At 40.0% G+C, this 19,691-nt stretch overlaps 2 protein-coding genes across 3 annotated transcripts; one reads left to right on the forward strand and one right to left on the reverse strand.

Annotated features, from left to right (window-relative positions):
* Positions 1 to 1,500: 1,500 nt before the first annotated feature.
* Positions 1,501 to 6,682, reverse strand: pold4 (DNA polymerase delta 4, accessory subunit). Of its 2 annotated transcripts, none has more exons than XM_079279115.1 (5): positions 6,573 to 6,682; positions 4,731 to 4,846; positions 2,787 to 2,870; positions 1,997 to 2,108; positions 1,501 to 1,684 (listed from the first exon to the last, which is right to left on the reverse strand). In XM_079279115.1, the coding sequence occupies exons 2-5, from the start codon at positions 4,834 to 4,836 to the stop codon at positions 1,660 to 1,662; spliced, it is 327 nt and encodes a 108-aa protein (XP_079135241.1). In that variant the 5' UTR covers positions 4,837 to 4,846; positions 6,573 to 6,682; the 3' UTR covers positions 1,501 to 1,659. The 2 variants fall into 2 exon arrangements, with proteins under 2 accessions (XP_079135241.1, XP_079135240.1); XM_079279114.1 differs by having other exon boundaries at positions 4,695 to 4,846.
* Positions 6,683 to 9,520: 2,838 nt separating this feature from the next.
* On the forward strand, positions 9,521 to 19,436 carry p2rx3b (purinergic receptor P2X, ligand-gated ion channel, 3b; the record flags this gene model as incomplete). The annotated part of the gene is made up of 12 exons (XM_079279176.1): positions 9,521 to 9,642; positions 11,459 to 11,594; positions 11,951 to 12,022; positions 13,063 to 13,129; positions 13,328 to 13,421; positions 13,669 to 13,746; positions 13,840 to 13,981; positions 14,923 to 15,059; positions 15,813 to 15,906; positions 17,195 to 17,260; positions 17,540 to 17,617; positions 19,311 to 19,436. 12 exons carry the CDS (start codon positions 9,521 to 9,523, stop codon positions 19,434 to 19,436), a joined length of 1,212 nt encoding a protein of 403 aa, XP_079135302.1.
* Positions 19,437 to 19,691: the final 255 nt, after the last annotated feature.

Here is a 19,691-nt window from a genome sequence, read left to right on the forward strand (position 1 = left end):
TATCGTAGAATTTCAGGACAATGCTTGGTTCACAGTATTCTCAACCAAAGGATAACTGACAGCTGTATTTGTTACAATACCAAGAGATTTTGGACTTTTAAATAAAAATCGTCTGACTTCTCATACTATCACGGGTAACTCTGTCTACCTTGACGCTGCTGCCCCGTAATGACCGTGATTCACGGCATTTGCCAGTGCAGAAAACCAACGGAGTTAGGCACAAACCAATGAGAGGCCCGGGAATCAGACTGACGCAAAACATTAACGCACCAACGTGTAGAATCCTCTTAAATCCCGCCCACTATAATCCTTTACAGCAGAAGCGCCCGCCTCTGATCTCAGGCACCCAGCTCTCGATCAATCAGCGGGCGGTGCGTCTGCGGTCGCGCAAATGATCGACATGCGAACCAATCAGCTTTGCGTGTTTGGCGACACTGCAGAACACTGCCCAACCTCCAAAATGAGTATTTTTAAAGATGACATTAATAAAACACAGCGTCTGACACGTTTTTCATACACTGGTTAATTTTGAGATTTTGGTCTGTTTTTCTTTCATAACAATAAGCAAGAAAACTTCCAAAATACACATCCAGGTGTTTATTTTATTACTTAGTTTATTTGCTTCTGTACATTACCATTAGATAATGTCTCATTTGCAGATTTAAACATAACATCTCAGAAAAACTGTAATACAAAAAAGAATTGTCTTAATGTAAGTAAATAACTGGTGAAGTTACATGGTGATATCTAATTTGGTAATTGTTTATCCTATTCACCTGTTTCTTCAAAATGTATGTAATTTTACAACCTTTTCTCAAAATGAGTCTTTTTAGACTATTTTAGACCCACCAAACCTTCCAGTTTTATTCCTATCTATACTCTGAAGGCTTTTACAGAGGGGTTTGTTAATATATCATTCACAGCACATATTTGATAAGATAATTTGAATATTTAAACGTGCATTTTTGTACATTTTCAGAAAACCCATTATACAAAAAAAAGGTTTCCCGTTAAACTTGAAGAGTACATTCTGTTTTTCAACTGCATTCTCAATGGATAAACACTAGCTCCATGAAGAGAGACCTTTATATTGCAAGAAGTCGGGCCATGTATGTGAATTATCATTTCATGTTCCAATAACCATACCCCCCTTCTGTATTCTATCACTTTAACCTCTAACGTAGAATAACTTTTCATGAATGCTGAACTCTTCCAATGTGTCCATCTCTTGGTAGCATTGTAGAACACATGCACTCACTCATTCCCTACCCTCATGTATCCCCTGGAGTTGAGAGAGACTGTGTTAATAAGCTAGGACAGTTATAAAAAGACTGAGGCAAATGTATGTCAGTGTGTAGATCCCATGGGAGATCCCAGAGGGTAGGAAATGATCTGAGTGTGTAACACTTTGTCATTCATGTCTCTTTCACCATTTCACAGCGAGGTAATCCCTCACTCCATTATACATCACAAGATAGAAGAAGCCAGTATTTTTTGTAGAATTCTTTTTTTAATCAAAAATGTGAATAAAAACTTTGCATGGAGAAGACAACCTCGTACAATAAAAAGTAAATCCCTCTGAGAGACACATTTGTGATTTGGGGTGATTCATAATTAACTTGACTTTTGTTGGAATTTGCATTATTTTCTCTTTCTTCTTCACAAAGGATATTCACTCCACAGACTGAAAGAGAAAGAACACAATCATTACCAACAAAGAAAGGCCGACTTTATGGGATTGCCACTATTATTGATCACACTTAATACCAGAGCAAGGCTAGAGACATATACTCATTATTTCTAGTTATGATCTTTTTTATTCAAACCACCTCCATCTACATAAAGTAGTATTTGAGTATATATCTGCCATTAGAGAACAGATAACACAGACTACCCATATTGCTAGAGATAGTGAGTATAGGCGTTAATACAAAGTAAGCATTGTGTGGTATTTCAAATACTCTGGGGATACCACCGATGGGGATGTGTGTGTTACCTCAGGTTGTACTCGGGGTCAGTGTGTGTTTGCAGCAGCAGGTCTCTGATCTCCTCAGGTGGGCTCAGACCATGAAGCTTTGCTCTCTCCCATCTCTGCAGCCTGCTGATACCTGGAGAGAGAGATAGAGATGCTACGATGAACCTTTCGTGTGGTTGAAAGCTGTTTTTGCACGACTACATCTTTACTGTTCCCGATAATAATGCACAAAGACAGCATCAATACAGCTTTGTGCATTGAGATGACGGTGGAGGAGAGACTGTAGTAAAACATGGACATAAAGTCTGTGAACACTGTACAGTCTAAAGCGCAGCAGTAAGACTGAACCAAAGAGTAGAGCCTAAGCAAAGAGCTAACAGTGGATTGAGGGGAAGTGCAGAGTTCGTGGTCCCTCTCTGTGGGTTCGTCACTACGAGCGGCACCATTCATGTTACACGTAATAATTGTTAGTATAAATATTGATATATTGCGTCCAGATCCTGGTCCTTCACTGAATAAACAAATATCTGATATATCTCATTTAACTCTGAGCTGCAAGAAATGTCAAACAATTATATATCTCTTCTTTTAAATCATTTTGTGAATCATGAGGATCTACTCTTCACGTCTTTATTCTATTTAGAATGCAGCATTGTTACAGTAAAACTGCTCCTCTTCCTATCCATATGAAACTTTGGTGAATCAACTGCACTATCTATATGTTAAAATAATATATATATATATATACATATATGTATACACATATACATATATATGTATATGTATATGTAATATAGGGTATGTCACCAACCTGTGCACGGCCCAAATCTCCAGTTCAGATCGAAGTGTGTGAGTCTCTGCAGCTCCTCCTCTCGGACCGTTTCAGTTTCAGGCTCTGCTCCAATGAAAAGATCCAGAGAGAATTCTAGTCAATGCTACTGTATCACAACACTGCTCTAACATTGGTAACATTCAACTGAAATATAAAATTTGAAAATAAATATTGAATTATCTTTTTGATGTTTAAAACCATTTTTTTTTATTTAAAGAAAACTCCAAAAACTCCAATGACCCATCATTTTCATTGAACACCAGATTAAGTAAACACTGCTTTATTTCTAATAGAGCAAGCCCCTAGGAGGAGCGCCAGGATTTGGAGCTAATTTACATAGTGGCCAAACGGTGGGATTATAATTACAATCCATCACGTGATGCCACGGAGCCCAAAGGTACTTTTCCCCACAGACTTACATCAGAGACATTATATTTTCAGATACTGTGAAATTGTGATCTTTACAGAGGACATACAGAAGGCGTGTGTCAGGAAGGAGAGACATTTTAAAAGCTACCTAGAACTTAAGGTAGGGCTGGGCGATAAATCGATTTAATCGATTAATTCGAATGTGTGCTTTAAGGCGATGTGTTTTATTGAAAATCGAGAAAATCGCCCCCACCCCTTTTTCCCGTAGTAGAGTGCGCGCGCATTGTTTACAAACTAAAACAATGGCGGCCAGCAGCTTCACTGCTTCACCAACTGTACTCCGCATGAGAAGAAGAGTGCCCGGTGGAAAGCCATCACGGATGCAGTCGCGATGTATATCGCAAAAGATATGGTGCCCATATACACCGTGGAAAAGCCGGGGTTTATTCACCGTCTCAAAGCTTTGGACCCCAGGTACGTGCTACCAAGCCGTAAACATTTTTCTGACGTTGCCTTGCCTCGGCTGTACAATAGTACACGCCAAAGGATCTCTGCGGAGCTGGAGGGGATGTCATTCTACTCCGCAACAACTGACCTGTGGTCCAGCAGGTTGACCCAGACACCGATCCACTTGACTGGTGGAAGCGTCACCAACTTAACTTTCCAAGGCTAAGTACTTTAGCAAAGAAATACCTCTCTGTGCCAGCTACAAGTGCCCCCTCTGAGAGGCTTTTCAGTGTGTGGGGGGGGCATTGTTACATGCCACCGTGCATGCCTGAAGCCAGAGGTAGTAGACAGGCTTGTCTTCCTGGCAAAAAATATTTAGAAAAAACATGCACTACTGTTTAATACTGTTGGTTATGTTGTGAATGCACTTGATTTTGTTTACATGCACTTATTTACTGTGCAAAATATGTTATGTTGATGTTAGATCAGATGTTGCACTTTTGAAAATGTGAATGTTAAAGGGTCATATACATTTTATTTCATGCTGTGTTTGTATCAGTGTATTCAGTTAGAAAAGCTTACTGTAAAAAGTTACATTTGCACAGTTGTTTACAATGGAAGGCTACTATTTAATGCCATTTAATGTTATGTTTAATTTAATTTTATATTTAAATGATTCAGGCAAACAAAAGAGTGACCAAATACTTTTTGTATACTACAGGCACCTTTCTACAATGTTCAGGTTTTGTTTGCACTTTATTTTTATCAACCTACTTGGGAAAATCATCACAAAATAAAAGAAAAAATTGTTTTCAACAGCTTCTGTCATCTGCAAAAAATTTTGGGGGAAAAAAATCGATTTAAATCGTGAATCGGATTTTTTGTAAAAAAATCGGAGATTTTTTTTTTAGGCCATATCGCCCAGCCCTAACTTAAGGTAACACAAATCAAAATATGAAGTTGTGAAAATGTGTAAAATATAGTTTAGTCTTGTTTAGATAGGGATTGAGATCTACAGTTCATGTCTGTTTCACTAAGGAGACATTAGCTACCACACAGAACATAGCTCACCCAAACATGAGCTCAGTACACACTGCTGCTCTTCACCTTTCTGCGGCGGCGGAGGAGTGGGCCTCTTCTCTCGTTTCACCCCATTCCTTGCTTTCTTCACCACCTTGAATGAATCCGTTATCAGTCCACGCTTGGTTGTCATGGTGACTGATCTAGAACACACAAAAAGGCATACACTTTACTCTTCTTCTTTGCTGTTTATATAGTTTGGTGAATTTTGTCCTAAACACAGCGAGAGGAGCCCCACGACAATGTGTTGGGAGGAGAGCAGGCCCTTGTGAGTGATTCACATCTCCCCTCAGATACAGGCAGACGTTGGAGAAGAACCCACTCTATTTAAATATGGTTTCATTTGAGATGTATTCCCTTGGAAAGGCAAACCCATCTCCGTCAGGATTTTCCTTTTTGGGGTAAAATAGTCCACGACACAAACTACAATTAATATTTATAAAATAAATGAATCAAATATTTCTCCAGCAGACAGAATGAACAAACTCAGCCCTGGCTCTAGGGAGAGCGTCACCTGAATTCCACCATAGCTCTCTACACGCTTTTCAAACTGCGCCAAAGACAAAGATACTCTATTACTAAAATGCTGTTTTAAATATTTAGCGTTACAAAAATGAGTTAGTTCGTGTGATCGTGAACGTTAGTTGACGGATCTCTCAAGAGTGTGTAGCTGAGACAGAGAAGGGTCTTCAACAGAGTTATTTCTCCTGATTTGTCTGTCTGGCATGTGAAAAATTGGTCCAATATTTACTTGTTTACGACTATGGAGCGATAGAATCGGTCATAATCTGTGTTCATGTTCATTTCTCGTATTTGGATTCAACACACTCAGAAAAGGGGCGGGGCAGTGGCAAAACCAACATGACACAGATACAGGAACCTGACTCTTGGTGGGGTGTCTCTATTCAGAACTGTCTCTGACTGTGCTAACCTGAGCGGCACAGTATAAACCTTGGGGCCGCCAGCTGCCAGTTGACTCCCGTTGCTCCTAAAGTGGTGTAATTGTGGTAAGAATTGCCTCTGAGGAAAGGGAAAGGGAGGAGCGAGCCAAGGGGCATTCAGTTGATTGCAATCTGCAACCACATCGCCACATGCTGCCAAATCCTACACACTGTACCTTCAATAATAACTCACGATCAAGCTATACTTAAGTGATAACATGTTAGCATTTGCCACTGTCTGCTTCAAAACATTCACATTAATCTCTTATGTAAAGTTGAACATGTCTGGGCAAAGGCTTTACTAGGCTTACATCCGGTTTTAACTTTCAAAATAAAACAACTCTGACGGCAATTATCATATCAATAATATTATATTTTACAGCTGCTCGTATAAGTAAATGATTATAAATGTTATATTACATCAAATTAAACGTAACAATCTGATATATGTTGACATGCTTCTCCGTAATATATGCCGGTGTGAAAATTCATCATAATGTTAACGACTCTTGGCGATTTCCTCTTAACTTCGGCACTTCACACTAATACAAACTATTCCAATGAGATTGTGATCTACTGCATTGTGACCCGATAGCCTCTACTGCCACTCCTTTCTACCGCCACAGAAGCTTACAGGGAGTTGGAAGGATGTGGAGAGTTACGACAGCATTAACCAGATATTACAACTTTACATCCACCTATCAACAACGTTACTCTTTTACCTTCCACACGGCTTTACGGATTTACACCAGAAGAGTCTAACGTTGAGTAATCGACACTGAACGCTGAAGGAACCAATGCCTCATTATAGCCTCTTATATACAGTCTATGGCTAATCATTAAAGCATACGCTGTAACGTTCTAACAATGCGTAAACGTGTTTCAGCGAGCACAACTTCACGCTCAGCTCTCAGTCTATTGAACTCACCTCGTTTCGTTCTTCAATTCTTCAAAGAAGAAAAGCTCTCCAGTCCAGACGCTTCTATCTGCTCAGTGTGTTTTCTTTTCATTCGGTCTGCAGCCAAAACAGTGTTCTTCTTCTGTCTCTGCGGTAGACTCGACACTGCTGAGCCTCTTTGCTGCCGCCTACCGTTCCTTTCCGTGTATTGCAGGTCGGCAGTGAGCTACTAAAGTGCATTACTATGGAGCCAAATGCTATGGAAGCCTATTCCTGCAGCAAAAAAAAAAATCAGTCCACTGTTGCAGCTAAACACTTTACAAGATTGCTGTTAATGTAGCTTTGACAATAATATATTTTAACTCTCGATGAACCATGTTCATATATGGAAGCCCGTTTCCGCCACTGTGAGGAAAAAAGCTTTTTTTTGTAAAAATAATTATCTATTTTTTTATCCATGGAGACAGCTGGATGAACAATGATGGCTGAACTCTTCACCACTTCAACCCTTCTGTCAGTGGCAGGAAGACATTTACTCTTCTTTAGTCTTTATTCGGTTTCCCACGAGCTTCCACAAAGTGGTCGCAGGGTCCAGATAATAGTGCACTGGTATGATCTTTGTGGCTAATGCCTCAATGGATGTGATCCTTACAATGAAAATGATGGTGTTGATGATGGAAGTTCACCCAATGATGATGAGGATGGAAGTTAACCCAATGATGATGGAAGCTAACCCAATGATGATGAGGATGATGATGGAAGTTAACCCAATGATGATGAGGATGATGATGGGTGACAGGAAAGCAGAGGACAAGAGCAACCTCTCTCTCTCTCTCTCTCTCTCTCTCTGGTCATGAATATCAAAATCAATACAAATCTTTTTGAGCAGTTGCAGCCGACTTCCTCAGTATTTCCCTGCCTCCCTTATCCTTCCATCCAGACAGATCACTTACTGTATAATCTAATCTAAGGTGTGTGTGTGTGAAGAGCTGTGATTGAGTTAGTGTGTAATGTTATCTCCTGGATATGGTTTGTGGTGTGTAGTCAGATGTAGAGACTGATGGATGAGGCTGATAGCAGCCTTTTATACAAGATGACTGTGCTCAACCTTTAACATGAGGAATAAAATGCACTCTGAATCACATAAATATTTCATATGATAATGATATTAGGTCCATTAGGGTCAGGGTAGGGCAGGGGTCACTATTTTAACTGGCCCAGCATTTACGGGACTTGTTCAGCGGCCACACACACCGACACCGACCAATGCGTTGTAAATCACATCGCGTGATGCAGCTCAGCCAATCAAATATGAGTATTCTGACAAGTTTCCTGACTCGAGTGATATGTACACACACCATGTGTGTCATGGGGAGAGACGAGGAAAGAGATGGAAGTGTAGGCGAACAATTAAGGTAGCCAAGGAAATAATTTCACAAGACGATGTCCAAAAAGAGAAAAGAGGTCATTTAACCAAGAATGGACAGATTCGTTTAGGTAAAATCTTCCAACGGGCAATTAAAAAAACTATATGTCTCATTTGGAGCCAACGTACCCATTCACATCTGAAATGAAGACACAGAAAATAAACCTCAGAGCCCAATATGATTTGAATCCTGACACATGAATTCTCTCTCCAACAATGATGTAAATAGAGAGAATAGAGCTGAAACAAGTGGTTTAATCACCACAGATATAGTCCATGCTCACTAATTTCTCATTAGAAGATGAGAAAATATAATATCGTGGCTTTTTTGATTGACACCACTTCACACCTGAATTAACAGAATTTAAAGCTGCAGGGCAAATCAGTGAAATTCATTTTTCTAAAATGAATTATTTTATTTTAAGATGCATATTTTTCAAAAGCTTTCTGTCATTTAATTTATTCTTTAATCCAGCCCTTATTTTGAGAAGTGAGAAGAACATTTATTTATGTATTTCTATGTATTATTTATAATCCATCCAGTTCAATTTGAAAACTGAGAAGAATAATTGTTAAAATATAATTGATGTGTACTTTCTTTATTTGATTTGACAGTGGTTGACTACACAGAGATGGTACTACTACTAGACTTCTTGAATATATATATATATATATATGGTACTAAATAGTGCAAGTTAGATATTATTGTAATGTTCCGGACCTTTGCACGAGGAGATTTTCTGAATCTGGACCTTTTGGAAATTTAATTGAATACCCCTGGGGTAGGGGATCTGTGTCCTTGGGTCCCTTTTGGATTGGATTTGAAAAATAACTTTCGAAGACCTCTCATTGCCAGCCTAACCATATCGCAAAGAAATGTCCTTTTAATACCTCTGAAAGCAGATTTGAGACTGATCACACAGTTTATGTCCTTCCTTTAATCTAGAACCTCAGAATGCTGTGCACAAAATCTTGACCATGAACATCCACGATGCGCTGATCAGAAGGAGGGAGGGAGACTTTGAGGAGTGGTTTAGCGAATCGGGGGGGGGGGGGGGGCAGAGAGTCAGAGATAAACAAGAGAGAGAGAGAGAGAGAGGAGGCAGAAAGAGACGGGCAGAGTGGGTGAAGATAGAGACACAGAGAAAAGAGAGAGAAAGCTGTTTACTTGTTGACCAGTTAGTCAACATCATACATGAAGTCACAGGAAGAGAGCATTACCTGAAGACCGGTTTCCATGAAGAAGAGATACAGCTCTTGGATATCTGGATACAGCTCTCAGCGTTGGACCTAAAACATCCATTTCTTTTTTTTTCCGAACACAAAATAAGAATGAAGACTTCAGTTACAGTTGTAGACCGACATCTGTATTTGCTGTAGCACACACACCAACAGCTGCTTCATTTGGAGTTCAGTTTCAGCCTTTATATCAATAATCCATACGCAGTGTCATTTTCTTCATATTTCTGTAATTTTCTTTATATTCCTACCGCATACAGAAAATACACAAACACAAGCTTTCTTTGTTTTCACTCACACACATACAGCTAAGATGTGGTGTTGTATAAAAGACTTCTTCACCTATGAAACCACAAAGTCAGTGGTAGTTAAGAGCTGGACCATCGGCATCATCAACCGTGTCGTCCAACTCCTCATCATCACTTACTTCATCGGGTGAGTATTAATCATTAAAATGATCAAATTAGGATTAATTTAACGAAAATCAATATACAGATATATGTAAAGGTGTATAAAGCCTGCCACAGACAAATCTGCTCTCAGTGTGCTTTCAGTTTTACATTGCAATTTTTTAACAACAATTGTATCTTTGAAAGCCTTGTGGTAACAAATTAAGTGACTAGTAGTTTCCTAGTTTCCCTTTAGGTTCTGTGAGTGGGCAGTCTGTAAAAAATAACGTGGCATTCTTAACCGCAGTTTAAACTTGGCATGCAACGGTCAGGGCTTGTTCACTTTGAGATCTTCTCCCAGTAGTAACTCCTATACAGCACCGAGTTAACTATTAGCAATTAGCATATCTCATATCATCTCACTTACCAGTTGTTGACAATCACATGGCATAGCTGAGGCTCTCAAAGCCGCCACATACTGTAGTGTGTGACGGTTTTATCCGTCCTTTGACAGTACAGTACTGTCTGAATGTGCGTCTGCATGCTGACACATTGACTTTCGGGACGAATGCTTCTAAAGTGTAGCCATGGCATTGTTCTGGTAGAATGTAAAATAGCCGTTGCCCAGGAGATTTAGTAAGACCGCACGTCGTCTTGCCATGCGTCTCCTCTAACATGTTTAGCATGTAGTTGTGAAAGTTCCTGATGTTGGAAAGAGCGACTTGGTACTGAAATGGTAAATGGACTGTACTATTGCGCTCTTCTAGTCTTCTGACCACTCAAAGCTCTTTAACACTACTTGTCCTCATTTATTCATACACTGATGAGGGGGGCTACCATGCAAGGTGCCACCTGCCCACCAGGACTATCTAACATTCATACAACATGTACACACCGTAGTTCTGATTATATTGTTTTCCCTGAGGACGCGTTCCACACATTGCTATCTCTTGTAGTGTATCTCTTGTAGCGTATCTCTTGTAGCGTATCTCTTGTAGCGTATCTCTTGTAGTGTATCTATTGTAGCGTATCTCTTGTAGCGTATCTATTGTAGCGTATCTCTTGTAGCGTATCTCTTGTAGCGTATCTCTTGTAGCGTATCTCTTGTAGCGTATCTCTTGTAGCGTATCTCTTGTAGTGTATCTATTGTAGTGTATCTCTTGTAGTGTATCTATTGTAGCGTATCTCTTGTAGTGTATCTATTGTAGTATATCTCTTGTAGTGTATCTATTGTAGCGTATCTCTTGTAGTGTATCTATTGTAGCGTATCTCTTGTAGTGTATCTATTGTAGCGTATCTCTTGTAGTGTATCTCTTGTAGCGTATCTCTTGTAGCGTATCTCTTGTAGCGTATCTCTTGTAGCGTATCTCTTGTAGTGTATCTATTGTAGCGTATCTCTTGTAGTGTATCTATTGTAGCGTATCTCTTGTAGCGTATCTCTTGTAGTGTATCTATTGTAGCGTATCTCTTGTAGCGTATCTCTTGTAGCGTATCTCTTGTAGTGTATCTATTGTAGCGTATCTCTTGTAGTGTATCTATTGTAGTGTATCTATTGTAGCGTATCTATTGTGGCGTATCTATTGTAGCGTATCTATTGTAGCGTATCTATTGTAGCGTACCCCTTGTAGCGTACCCCTTGTAGCGTACTCCTTGTAGCATACCCCTCGTAGGTAGTGGACAAGTAACAAGTCCACTACAGAATGCGGGTGTCCGCACAGGGCCTATGTGTACACCTGATGAGGAAATCACACACTTTCAGGAGCCATCTTGCCCTTTACTGCACTGGCATAACGTTTCAGTTTTAGCTTAATGTCACATTTTGTGTGTGTGTGTGTGTGTGTGTGTGTGTGTGCGTGCTTCAGGTGGGTGTTTGTCAATGAAAAGGCCTACCAGGTGAGAGACACTGCTATTGAATCCTCAGTGATGACCAAGGTCAAAGGTTTTGGAATCTACAATGACACGGTCATGGATGTTGCAGACTACGTCACTCCTACACAGGTATGGATGGATGGGGGGATGGATAGACGGAAAGATGGATATTTGGATGGACGGATGGATGGATGGGGGGCTGGATGGGGATGGATGGATGGATGGATGGATGGATGGATGGATGGATGGATGGACGGACGGACGGACGGACGGACGGACGGGGGGACGGACGGACGGACGGACGGACGGACGGACGGACGGACGGACGGACGGACGGCCGGATGGATGGATAGATGGACGGATGGACGGATAGATGGACGGATGGACGGATAGATGGATGGACGGACGGATAAATGGGGGATGGATGGACAGGTGATTGACAGTAGTATACATTCATGGTTATGTGCTATATGTGTTTTCCACAGGGAGCTTCAGTCTTCTGCATCATCACCAAAATTATAACTACAGAGAACCAAGTCCAAGGATACTGTCCTGAGGTCAGTTACTGTCACTACTGTTACTGCAATACTAATACAATTATTACTACATCACAATTATTAATACCTCTACCACATTACAACTAGTGTACATGGGCATTAAGGTGCATTCCGAAAAAAGATAAGGAAGCTAATTCTCAGTTTTGCATGTTTCCATGGACATTGTACACATTCATGCCCCCTCATAATTTTGCATTGCGTTCCGTCTAACTGCAATCACTGTTGCTAACTGTTGCTACCACTGCTATTACTGTTAACACACTGATTTAATCAAAAATACATTATTCACTTGCAATAATTCATATCATATCTATTTCAAAAACATGTAATATGGACACAACACTCACCGATACTAAACTACTATGTTACTGGATATGATGTCATCACCAGCACCATAATCTAAGGTCCAACAAAAAAGAACCATTCAGAGCTAAACTGGATGACTGGAAAAGGATGGTACTGTAGACAACATCAGGACCTTGGTGTCACCAAGAAAGCTCCTTCCTTCACCAGTGAATTGTAGTTGTACTGCTCACCCAGTCCCAACAGACCCGTCTCTAGTAGTCTGGTAGAAGCACATTAAGGCGCATAGAGCAAGACTGTACTGAGATCCCACAATATCATATAACCTCTCCTCTCTTGCTGAGCAACATTGGCATTTAATGTGAGATGTTTTCTTTATGTAGTTCTGTCTCCTCAGCAGCTAAATGCTCCACTATGTTCACCAGCTAGTCTCTACCTGTGTCTGTCTGCTGTTTGGTGCTGGGCAGGTAGTGAAGTGAGTCGGTTTAGTAGAGCTCGCTGAAGACAGCTGCCTGCTGCTGGAAATGACACCAATGAGGACTCTGACATTGAACCAAACCATTCAAGCTGTGGCCATAAAACCAAAGCCATGAGCTTAAAGACGCTAAAATCGAACGGCAGTTACGAGTGATGGCTCACACATTACGCACGTCATTTCATCCATTCATCCATTGTTAATGCAAAATAATTATTGATTCAGCTCTAATATGTGTGTGTGTGTGTGTGTGTATATCCAGAGTGAGAAGAAGTATATTTGTACGCAGGACAGTAACTGCGACAAGCATAACAAGCCAGGAAGTTATGGTGAGAACTTCTTTCTGTTTCTTTTTCTTCTCTCATCATATTTGATAAAACTTTGGAACATAATTAATGACAACAATTTCTAATTATCATTATCATCATTACACGTATGCATATGTGTTGAATTCCTCTGTTAGAACTGGTATTTATTCATTTTTTTGGTTTTGCAGTTAGCATGAAAGCTTTTCTTTTCCTGCTCAGGAATCCTGACAGGGAAATGTGTTCCGTTCAACGCCACGGTCAAGATGTGTGAGATAAAAGGATGGTGTCCTGCTGAGATCGACACCATCAAGACGTAAGACGATACCGTGCATGTGATAGAGAGCTTTTGATAGAGAGCCATTGTTCAGACGGCTCAGTACAGTGGAGTTGGACAGAAATGTGTCCATTGGTAGTAACCGAGTCTTAACACGATGATAATCAAAGAGATTGTTTGCCGGCTTTGTGAGGCTGGTGAAGATAACATATTCAAACACAATGCTGTTTGCACGTCCATCTGTCTTTTCTCTTCTTCTACGCTCCTCCCTTCCCCTCTCTTTCAGTACGGCAATGATGGAGGTAGAGAATTTCACCATTTTCATTAAGAACAGCATCCGCTTTCCAACCTTCAACTACACTAAGTATGACAATTATGATTTTAAATATGATGATGGTAATGACGACGACACTGAAGTCTGACATGTTGATTTGATGATATGTCTGTATGTGTGCAGAGGGAACTTCCTGACTACCATCACTAACTCTTACATAGCAAAATGTAAATTTGACATGGTCAACAACACCTACTGCCCCATCTTCAGAGTGGGAGACGTGGTCCGCTACGCACAGCAGAACTTCACCAAGCTGGCCGACAAGGTAGAGTCAGGAGTCCGAGTCATGTCTTTGAAAGAGAAGTCAAGGCAGATGGTTTTCTGGTCATTACAATGACACAGTATTTCCCCTTCAAAAAGTTGTGTCAACAGTGTTTTTTGTTATTGTTACTGTTCTGGGATTTTTGGGACATTAGAGAGTCAAATCAGAGACTTTGTGTGTCAAGTCAGTTTGGTCTCTTGTAACTCAAGTCTAAAGTCACTTTTCAAGTTATATACGAGTAAGTTGATACACCAGACAACACAGTGAGCCACTGGTCAGTAACCCCTGGCGTTCTGGCAGTTTACGTGTGCCATTAGTGAGAACAAAGCAATGGATCAGAGAAATAAAACGTTATTGTTTCTGATTTTTGAATGGCGGTTATGTTCCAAAGCACAAATGAACACACTCACACTTCCACAAAACCCAGAATGAGTAAAAATAAATGAATAAAAATGAATAAAGTCAAAGTAAAAGTTGTTTTAAATCCAAAAAAAGTACAAGTACACTCAGAAAAAACTTTGTAACAGTAACAAGAGTAAACATAATGTGTTACTTCTACCCCTGTCACACACTGTATGATTTTATCTGCCAACTATCAACATCGACTGACCCCGACTTCAACTCCAACGGAAGTCAAGTATCAGCAGTCACGCCCAAATCATATTCAAAACTTTCTCTACAGTTGTTATGTGTGCAACCTGCCTTTTTAACTCTTGCATGAAACAAGGTATTTTCTGGTTTTCTGTGCATTCAAAATGTTACCCTTTTCCTGCATATGAGACACAAAAAATGTAACTTGTGACTGACACACAGACAGAGCAACATTTCTTCCAAATATACCAGTCAGTGCAAATTAGTTGGATGTATATTGCAATTCCTAGGAGACAGGGTTGAGCACAAACACACTGATCCACGTGCCTCTCGTATTTTGAACATTCTGTCAGGGGGGAGTGATTGGAATAAAGATCGGCTGGATATGTGATCTGGACAAGTCAGATGACCAGTGCAACCCCTCGTACTCATTCACCCGACTGGATGCCATGTCACAGAAGAACGCTGTCTCACCGGGCTACAATTTCAGGTAGGTATTGTATATTAGCAACTTCTTTTGTTATATTTCTTCAAACTCTCTTTACATCCCAACAGCAATCAATAAATCACAAGTTCTGACAAGAAAAATAAAAAATCTATGCAATCATTTAATTCGGTCCTTGAAGACTGGGTGCTGGATCCTTAATATGATGAAAAAGTAAACACACTGCTTTTACAGAGGAGCAGTAGAAAGCATCCTACAAACTGGCACAGGATATAAACAGCCCACTTTTAGAGCGGGTCGTCCTTCAATCAGAGGATCGATCCATGTCGATGTGTCCTTGGGAAAGACACTAAACCCCAAATTGCTCCCATAAGCTGTGCCTATGGTTTGTGAATGTGTGTGAATGTGTCTCTGTACATGTGACAACATTAAAAAGCCAAATTGGAGTGCTTGCTTTTTTAATGACAACGAGAAAACTTGTCTTTGACTGTGGTGGGAAACTACTGAACCATTTAGCTACAGAGGCTACGATCACCCTCAAGTCCAACACCTTCATTTATGGATTTTGTTCATTTTTTGTTTCTGTTTTGTATCAGACTGTTAGAGTTTTTACCTTTGTGGTTATTTTCTCTCTTGACCCTTTGAAAAGTGCTACAATGCTTTCAAATGTGACATGTACATAATAATTTACTATTTATTTATGCCACCAAAGAAATGGGTCTCAGATGCACACTGATCCATAAGCTTAAAAGTGATTTATCTTAATATAAGACTGGTGTGATTTGTCTGTCTGGACAGGTTTGCCAAATATTATAAGATGGAGAATGGGACGGACTTCCGCACTCTGATCAAAGCCTATGCTATTAGGTTTGATGTTCTGGTCAATGGAAATGTGAGTATATATTAATGTGTCTCAACATGCGTATAACTATTAGGACTATTAATTAATAATTACTTTCTATTAGGAACAATGAATTTAGAGATATGGATATGAATGTAGTTGTTTTGACACCTCAACATTGAAGTTTCTTATTCCTTCTGATATTGTACAAAAATACATTTAATGGCACCAGTTTCCATTAAATGTATTTTTATGCACAACACTTCTCCATCTTTTTAAACCTCTTGGGTAGGCCTGTTACAAATACCTTGTTTAGCATTACAGAACAGCAGAATAATTGGACATGGGACATTGAGATAGCAACCCGGTCTCACTCCCAACGCGTGAGTCACGCGAGTCGTTCGTCACTTGGTAGTGATGTGAGTCCTTAGTTAAGTAAATGTCAAGCATGCTGTTTTCCTAAACCTTTCTCAATGTTTTTTTGCCTAAACTTGATGTGAAGATGGAAGTTTATTTTGAAAAGACATTATGCGCTTAACGAGAATATATTGACGCATGCGAAGCTGACGCTAGAGGGGTACGTAGAGCATCATGTTTTAAAGCTTTGAAGCGCTAACCAAGCTGCGATATTCGAAGCATTGGTGTGAGAATATGTTGGATATAGATATTGGGCCTTATCTTACATCTGGGGCAAAGCTGATATTTGTCTTTGTTATTTTCTTTAATTGTTTGATCTTTGATAGAGTCATGTGGGTTTCTTAACCCTCAATTTAAATGATTTATGTTATAATAACAGAAATGTGTTTAAATATCATTTTTCATTTATATAACTGCATGTACAATATTTTTACACTTGAATAAACAATAATCAAATGCAGAGAGAGTTATTTAACAATATGTTAGGAGAAGTTAGTTATACAGTCTTACGGTTACAACCGGCCCTTTGAGGGCGACCGTGATGCTGATGTGGCCCAGAGTGAAGATGAGTTTGACACCCCTGCGTTAAACTATCACAGGTGGAGTTGGACACATGCACCATCACTTTAGACCGTGCACTATAGATCATTTAGATAACGCCCATTGTCTCTATCATAATATTAAGTGATAAAGTAGCTATGATCAATGAAATCCAATTATCAGGATTCATCAACCTTTCAATATAAGGTCTGTGGTCTTTTAATTGAAGAGTCTCAACATTGGCCATTACATTACTCACGAAGGTAAACTTAGGGGAGTTGGGAGATGAACAGAAGTTATTTATTGTACTACTACATGGATAACGTGCTAGTCCTACCCAAGGGACCGAAGCCTGCTCAGATAAACTACAATTACTCTGCAGGCAGGGAAGTTCAACATGATCCCTACACTCATCAACATGGTGGCAGCCTTCACGTCAGTGGGAGTGGTGAGTTTTACTTATACTTGACACAACCAGTGTGAAAAATACTCTTTGATTTCATACTTTTGTGTTTTTTCTCAGTACTGATATGGAGCCAAACATTCTCCTTTTACCTCTGTTTTTGAGCATTATCTCATGACAAGTTGACCTTTGCTGCACAAACATCGGAAATTTGGGGATACTGTTGGATTGAATCTTTACATTTTCATCTCTACTCTTGCTTTGTTGAATGCTTTATGAACTAAGGTGATTATTATTCACATTAATATTATTATAATCATTTAGGGCACCGTGTTGTGTGACATCATACTGCTGAACTTCCTGAAAGGAGCGGAGCAGTACAAGGCCAAGAAATTTGAAGAGGTAAAATACTTGCTCATGCTTATTAGCGTTGGTTATCACAAATATGTGAAACATATTTTATTAAAGCTGCATTAATTGATTTTGCTGTAAACTCAACAGTAGCATCCTTTAAAGTTGTTCTGTAAGTCCAATATTCACTTTGGGCTCCACTATGAGCACCAGCTAGTGTCCAACTGTATCCGTCTACTGTTTGGTGCTGAGCAGGAAGTGTACAGAAGGCTTTTAGAGCTTTTTCACAGTAAACCCCTGCCTGCTGGGCGGTTTGGTGAGAGCAGAGTTGCGGGTCAGAAAAACAAAACTATGAGCCAAAAGAGGCTAAAAGGCCCCTGATAGAGCTGAGAGGGGAAGCAGAGTCGGGTGATAATTCTCTGTCGCTTTGTTAATAAAAGCAACACTTCATGTTCCCTAAATGTGACATTCAGTCATTTATGTGATTCATGCACTTATACCATCCCAAATGGCACTAGTTTATTTACTGAATAAGCAGCATGGGTATACATTTCTGAATAAGGTGAAGGGTAGTAGAATTGAAAATTGAATGTATGTAGCCAGTGTTGTTGTTAGACCACCAAAACCCTTTTGGGTAAATAGAACATAAGTGCCCTCACACTGACGAATAGTCAAAAAGTTGAGCGTGAAATGCTGCACACTTCTCACCCTCAATAGCGAATGAAGGGAGGGACCACCACACCGGTGAAAATGGAAGAGATGGCGGCATATTTACTTTGTGTGAAAGAGAGGGCACACACAAGCAAGTAAAAGAAAATTACGTTCATTCATATTCCGTTTTAATACAATCGTCAAGTGCGCAAACAAGACCGAAAAAAAACCTTTACCTTGGAGAGAGTGTGAAGGGTGGTTATTACATCCAATCACAGAAGGCCTAATGATAACAAATAAGTCAGACATGCACACACAGAGGCAATTTAGTGATATCCCTGCAAATATGGTTGACTTGACCGGTCTTGAAATAAAATCCTCAGTCCTCATTGTCTGAGACCGAGACGAGGCCTTTAAAACGGCCTTGTTCAGAAGGCCAGCTCCAATCCGTTTATTGGCATATCCAATTAGAAGGTCTGGACCAAAAAAAAACACATGAAATGTGATGTTTGGAGTTGGTTTGAAATGCGATTCCAATAGGATTTCCGGCGATCTGAAAGTGTGGAAGTGCTGAGCAGAATCCATGTTACTACAAGCAACAAAACAGTCCATGGACAGACGCTGGAATAAAATGTCTGCTGGCACTTTCACTTTCACTCTGCTTTGTCTGTCTGTTGGTTGCTCTCGCAATTTACAATGTACTACAGCAATGTGACAATGCATTGTTTAGATGGTGAATGCTTCCTCATTGGAAAGCCTTGTCACCAGTGCAGATAGTTATTGAAACCTACGTTGTTACCACAGAAACCCATTCATATAGGTTTTTGATGTGCGGACACGTTGATCTGATTGGATCACTTGCAAATAGCAATGTGAACAGTCTGTCTTCTTTTTTGAGAAACATGTCTGATTTGACTGCATTCTTAATATAGCCAAAGTGCTGTCGAGACCAAGGCCGATCTCGAGTACTACAACACGGGTATGCAAACAGCCAAGACATGAAAATCCACAAAACTGGAGGATTTGACAGATGACAATATGTGTGATAATATACTAAAGAGCAACATGTCTCCCTCTCTCTCATATACTGTAGGTGTCGGACAGCCCGCTGGATTTCCAAAGCAATGGGTTGTACCGCTCCCAGCTGTCACTCAGACATAACGAGGCCATCATGCGGTCCAGTGACTCGGGGGCATTTTCTATTGAACATTACAGCTAAATGGACAGGAGCAGGGAGCAGTGGACTGAGGAAGACAGATTTAGGTTGGGTTTCTCTCAAATTGTTTTTAAGTTTCATCAATTTTTACACATTCAAAAAAACTCAAATTGTTTATGTTTGTCAATGTCAAAAAACATGTGAAGAAACTTGAATTGTTGCTAAGTTATTATTAAACGTTTCAAATACTCAAATTCAAAAGCAAAAGTGTCTTGCATGGTGACACTTTTGGCATGTGATATTGGCCCAGGATTTTCT

Source organism: Melanostigma gelatinosum (assembly GCF_949748355.1).
Source record: "Melanostigma gelatinosum genome assembly, chromosome: 11".
NCBI classification, from domain to species: Eukaryota; Metazoa; Chordata; class Actinopteri; order Perciformes; family Zoarcidae; genus Melanostigma; species Melanostigma gelatinosum.

Coding starts and splice junctions, on each gene's coding strand:
- pold4 (XM_079279114.1), bottom strand. CDS start 4,836: ATGACAACCAAGCGTGGACTGATAACGGATTCATTCAAGGTGGTGAAG. Junction 2,871..4,694: donor TGTACTGAGCTCATGTTTGG/GTGAGCTATGTT, acceptor TCATTGGAGCAG/AGCCTGAAACTGAAACGGTC. Junction 2,109..2,786: donor GAGATTTGGGCCGTGCACAG/GTTGGTGACATA, acceptor CTCTCTCTCCAG/GTATCAGCAGGCTGCAGAGA.